The 6000-nt window shown below is 40.6% G+C and overlaps 1 protein-coding gene across 3 annotated transcripts in view; it reads right to left on the bottom strand.

Moving 5' to 3' along the window:
- Positions 1–2671: 2671 nt before the first annotated feature.
- LOC122562949 (methyltransferase-like protein 27) overlaps positions 2672–6000 on the bottom strand; it is a 44856-nt gene continuing 41527 nt past the window's right edge. For all 3 annotated transcript variants that reach the window (XM_087973724.1, XM_087973722.1, XM_087973723.1), the window contains exon 6: positions 2672–2982. In XM_087973724.1, the coding sequence (XP_087829850.1) occupies positions 2774–2982 (209 nt within the window). In that variant the 3' untranslated portion in view covers positions 2672–2773. The remainder of the gene's footprint in view (positions 2983–6000) is intronic.

The following is a 6000-nucleotide window of genomic DNA, read 5'->3' as shown; positions in this document are numbered from 1 at the left end:
GAAAGGATGTAATTTCCAATGAACCACAATGATTGGTGGTGTGTAGACCATTAGAGCATTCTTTGTGCACAGCAAGGTTCCACGGGGAGGAGCTCAATGATTACCTCATCTAATTGTTTTTTTGATGGTGTCAAAAGAGGGTAAAATGTAGATGACAGCGCTAAACGAAGATTTTCGGGTTTGTTAATCATGATCGGCTCCATTCCTGCAGTTTTTATATTAGCTTCCTGCTGTCTGAATCCAGCTCCTGTCAGGCCACACACTGCTCCATGACAATTGTGTTAATTTTGAAAAACAAATGAAATATTGTAATGAGCTCATAAGTGCAATCTCTTTAAAATGGGATAATGATCACATAAATAGATTGTGGATGGTCATTTTCTGCTTTTGTAACATAATTATTGTTCAACCAAAGGATTTTGCAAAGACTTCAAGCAAAGTTGTTTTGAAAAGTTTCCATCACTGTCTCCGCACAATGACGTTATATTCCTGATGCTTCAGCACTGTTGAACTTTGATTGTGTTCTCTAGTGTTTGCCATTATCTTGATAGGCAGTAACTCTACATAATACAAGTTATTCCTTGCCTAACATCTTTTGTGATTGCAAATAGCAGGTCATGTTTCTCATAAACTCTGAAAACTGTCTTTTTATGTTTACTGCACAGTTAGAGCAGCTCAGTTCCTATAATAAATAACCCAGCAGTTCTTATCAAATTCTATCACCGTTAATATGTAACATAGAAGGCAGATTACAACATCCCTCCAACATAGCTCTTGTTGATCATTCTCCTCTGTATGTGCACTCTTACCCAGTGTGTTCACTTATCCTCACAATGTTCCTTTCAATCAACAAGCCTCATTGACCTTGACTTTAGTTGAATCTATAGCACGGTAATCTCCGATTCCTCTGTGTAAAAGCACTTATCTTGCTGTCTACCCTAAACCTGTTACTTTCAGTCCTGGACCATCTCCTCCTGTTGTAGTCCTTGTGACAATGGGAAATACTGTGGAGTTCATTATCACAAAGCTCAGATGGTTAAACAACACAAAATATTCTTGATCCATCTCAATGGCAAAGCCTATTGACACGTTAGTTAATCACAGTCATTAGCCTAATATTACCAGAACAAAGGAAATTCCAATAAATATGTCACAGAAAGTCAGCTTATGCTGTTTAAATTGAGGTAGTAGTAATAATGTGTACAGTGTGATGACAAGATGGAAGTAAACTTGTACAGATTGTTCAACATCATTGTGCATTTCCCATTGTAACCTCCTATTTCATATCATATACTATAAACAATCAGCGCTACAATGCTTCCTTGGAAAAGTAATGCCTCAAGTAAAAAATTCTCAAACTTGTTTTTAAATCCCATTCAAATTAGACCCTACTCCAATTCCTGTAAAACACTCAAATTTACAAAACTACAAAGCTTTTGTTATTTCCATCCTCTGTATTTTATCGGCAGTTGTGCCTCTAGTTGCTAAAGCTGTGAAATTCTCTCCCAAATCCCCGTCATTTCTAAGTATTCTCAAAGAAACTACAATTATCACTAAGATTGCAGTGAACTGTATTTGTTTGAAATGATTTGCTTTTAGTAACAATAACCTGGCCTGTGAACTGAGAGAAGATTTTGACAGCAGTCAGGGAGACCATGAGCTTCTGAACAAGGTACAATCATAGTCAAATTGCCAGCCTGCTCTTTACTTTCCCAGGTCCTGAGTTCCATATTTCTGGCCTGAACTTGTGGTTCAGGCCTCTTCAGGAACATGCAGTGTACCTGATCTGGGAACGTCTCAGCATTGTGTAGGCCCAGTGCCAGAGGCCAATCCACACCCCCAGTGACTGCGGTATTCTCAGGATTTACAGTCTAACGTCCCTTTGACAAGGAGAGAAGTTATTTGGGTGAGGGAGTGGGGTGGCATATGGATGGGTTGATGAGTGGTTAGGGTGCTGGGAAGGTAAGAGGGTAGAAGGTGGCTGGGGAAGGGAGGTAGCAGTAGATAAAGGTAAAGAGTAGCAGTGAATCTGGGGGTCAGGTGGTAGGTGGGTGAAGGGGTGCAGGTGAAAGGTCAGTGGGTCAGGTACAAAGAGTTTGGATTAGTGGTGCTGGAAGAGTACAGCAGTTCAGGCAGCATCCAAGGAGCAGCGAAATCGACGTTTTGGGAAAAAGCCTTTCATCAGGAATTCCTGAACTGCTGTACTCTTCCAGCACCACTAATCCAGAATCTGGTGTCCAGCATCTGCAGTCATTGTTTTTACCACAAAGGGTTTGGGTCAGGTAAAGGTGTGCTGTGTGTTCATATCAAGTTCATCTAGATTTCGAGAAGGCTGTGAAGTCCTAACTCTTTCTGTGCGACTATTCAGGTAAATCAGTCAGAACCCTCTGAAGCCTTTGACTCTAACTCAGAGACCGGGTTCTTTCTCAGAGGATTGTAGGTGCCAGGGTAATTGCTGATTAGTTATTACTCTTCCTGGGCACTTATTGGGTGATGAGTGATTAAGGACCTGCAAGGAGTCCCATAATGTATCTGTCAGGGTATGCCCGGAGACTGAAAGGTCTGACTGGATTTCCAGCATAGAGTATTGAGATTTACTGGCGATCTGCCAGTATTGGGAGGGAATCTCCATGTAAGAATATCACGCACGAAACCATTGGCACAAGATTGGTGTTTTGACTGAAGTATAGTTGTATTTTGTTGTGTACATTGGCAGCAGTGTGCCTAATATACGTGATAATAGCACTGATTGAAAAATAGAACCGACACAATGTTAACCACTTTTTCTATAAATGGCCACAAGTCCTGGGATGTACTCTGAGCTTGGCTCCGTTTCCAGCACAACCTTCTGCCAACTCTCAATATTTTGCTTCACAACCTTGGTCCACAGACGTTTGCTCTCCAGTTCATCCATGGAAGCATGAAGCTGCTGCATGTAATCACTGTCCCTTTCATCTTTTGCAGAGAAACAGAGATAACCTCCTGGAAAATGGCAAAATACTGATCAATCATCTTTTTTGTAGAAATTTCCAATAAGTCCTCTTCCAAATAAATGTGCCCTCCTCTCAATGTGGGAGAAAGGGCACATAATCTACTTTAGTAAGACATTAGTATCCAAACAGCAAATTGTGACATTACATCAATTACAGAACTTGCCAATGGGACTTATCAATGGGGAGCTCAAAGAGGTGAAGGGTTGAGAGAAAGAAAAATAAATATTTGAATTCATTGGAAGCAGCTTCACCTCAGTGCGATCCTCAGTTATATTCTAATCCACATTCACATTATGCTGGATAGTATTCATAAACATAACATCATATTCCTGAAAGAACACATGCTGGACAGAGTGCCTGCCTGTTTGACCCATTATATGAAGGAACCAAAAGAGATATCTAACTTAGGACCATAGAAAGCTTATAGCACAGGAAGAGCCCACTTATCATGTCTGTGCTGATTGAAAGAAAACTTGCCACCCATCTCAGTCCTGTCTTTCAGCAGCTGGTGTGTAGCCTATGGATTATATTGTTTTTGGTGTTAATCCAGGTGTTTAAATGGTTGCTGCCTCCACCAGCAAAGTAGACCGTGAATTCCAAATACCCACCAGCCTCTGGATGAAAGAGGTTTTCGTCCTGTTCCCTCTACCATCACCTTACATCTGTGCATCTGGCAAATGGCCTCTCTCCTCATTATTTTGTGCAGCTCAATTATGTCATCCCTCAGCCATCCCTTTTCTAACGAAAACAACCCTAACCTTTTCTTGTAACTGCAGTTATCTAGTCCTGGCAATTTTCTTGGGAATTTCTTCTGGACTGTCATTAGTGTGATTATGTCCTTCTGTAATGTGGTGAAAAGACCTGTGCACATAATCTCAGCTGTGGCCGAATCAGTGTCTTATATGGTTCCAGCTTTACACGCCTGCTTTTATATTCTATACTTCACCCATTGCCCTTTAAATCTTTGAAAATTATGCCTGGATTGTTAAAACAAATCATTGCTAATGCTTGTTTGTTGACATAGGTCCGAAGGTTTTCATTACATAATGGGAGCTGGTGACCGATTTCTCAATGACTCAATATTACAATATGGTGCCTGCTATTTCTCAATTGGATTTAGATATCCCAATAACCCTCAATTATGTAAGATAATCAGAGGGTTGGCAGGTTGGACAGTGAGAGCCTTTTTCCTTGGATGGTAATGGCTAGCACGAGGGGACATAGCTTTCATTTGAGGGGTGATAGATGTAGGATAGATGTCAGAGGTAGTTTCTTTACTCAAAGAGTAGCAGGAGTATGGAACACACTGCCTACAACAGTAGTAGACTTGTCAAACTTAAGGGCATTTAAATGGTCATTGGATAGGCATATGGACGAGAATGGAATAGTGTAGGTTAGATTGGACTTCAGGTTGGTTCCAGAGGACAACACAACATCGTGGGCCGAAGGGCCTGTACTGAGCTGTAATGTTCTATGAATTGACAACTCCAGATGATTCTTTTTCTTGAATTCTCAGCCCAAAGACAAATTATCAAGCCCTGCACAATAATCTCTGCTGTGGTTAGTATAAAGTGACACCACCTTATGTCCTGCATCCAGTCCATGACTTTTATTTGTTCATGAGACATAGGTGCTATGGTAACATACACTTTTATGTGCAACTTGTGGCCTGGAGCTATGGACAGTGATGGTATAGGCACCATTTTCATCCAAACACATGGCTGATCAGGAACATCTTATTGCCTGTGGATATTAGAAGGGCTTAGAAGTTGCTATACAATCTGTTGGCTACATTAAAAATGCACCTTCATTCTATCAAGTCCTGGAATGGGAGTTAAACCTCAAGCTCTTGGCTTACAGGTAGGGTAGCCATCTGGAGTATCAGAAGACCTCTCTCCAACTGGTTGTAGATTCCTTGAAGTGGGATTATGAATTCCACTGCATGTTCTTAGAAATAATTATTCACTTAAATGGTTGCTGTTGTAAGCTATTATAAAGCTAAATAATCTTCAGCTGTCTCATCAATGACCTTCCTTCCATCATAAGGTCAGTAACAGGGATGTTCTCTGATGATTGCACAATGTCCAGCACCATTCACAACTCCACAGATACTTCAGATTTCTTCAGTTGCATGGGAGATTAGAAAATCAAAGGTAAATGAGGAGATAGCCTTTGCGATTTAGGGACGGGGCTGATTGTTGTCAGAAAACAAAAGGAAGGGGCAGATTATGTGAAGGAACCATGAAAGTGTAGTGAAATTTGACAATGGACCAAAGTTAAAGGCTTTGTATCTTAATACATGAAGCATTCAGAATAAAGTAGACAATGCAACCGCACAAATCGATGTAAATGCGCAATGGAAATAGGATCAAAACTGGGAGCTTAATGTTCAGGGAGACTTGAAATTTTGGAAAGACAGGAGGAATGGAAAAGGTGGTGCAGTGACACTGTTAAGAGAAGAGCTGAGGATAGTAGTAAGATACAATCTAGATTCAGCTGATGTAACGTCCATTTGGGCAGAAGGTAAAAAAACAGCAAGGGAAAGAAAAAGGGTCACTGGACTTGAAACATTAACTCTATTTTCTCTGCACAGATGCTGCCAGACCTGCTGAGTTTCACTAACAATTTTTTGTTATTATGTTCCAGCTCAATTTTCTGACCAACGTGAGAGTTAAAGTAACAATAAGATGAAAAATGACCAAGTGAGCAGGTCAGAGAGTTCAGAGACATTATAGAGCTGGAGACAATAAGGCAGCGATGGGTTTGGAACCTGAGAATGAGGAGGTTTTGGGGCATTGGGAACAGTCATAGGTTGGTGAGTAGAGAGTTAACAGATGAACAGATTTTGCTGGAAATTAAAGAATGAACATCAGACATTTAAATAACTGGAACTTTACGAATGATGGAAGCTGGGAAATCTCACAAGCAATGTCTGGAATGGGAAGTAGGTCTGCTTTATAACGGAACTGAAGTGAAGTCAGATATTCAGCTTCAGATCAAATCAAAC

This window comes from Chiloscyllium plagiosum, unplaced genomic scaffold (genome assembly GCF_037043375.1).
Source record: "Chiloscyllium plagiosum isolate Xiang-an unplaced genomic scaffold, Cpla_swu_hap1 HiC_scaffold_26, whole genome shotgun sequence".
In the NCBI taxonomy this organism is placed as follows: Eukaryota; Metazoa; Chordata; class Chondrichthyes; order Orectolobiformes; family Hemiscylliidae; genus Chiloscyllium; species Chiloscyllium plagiosum.
This window is presented reverse-complemented; position numbering and strand designations above follow the sequence as displayed.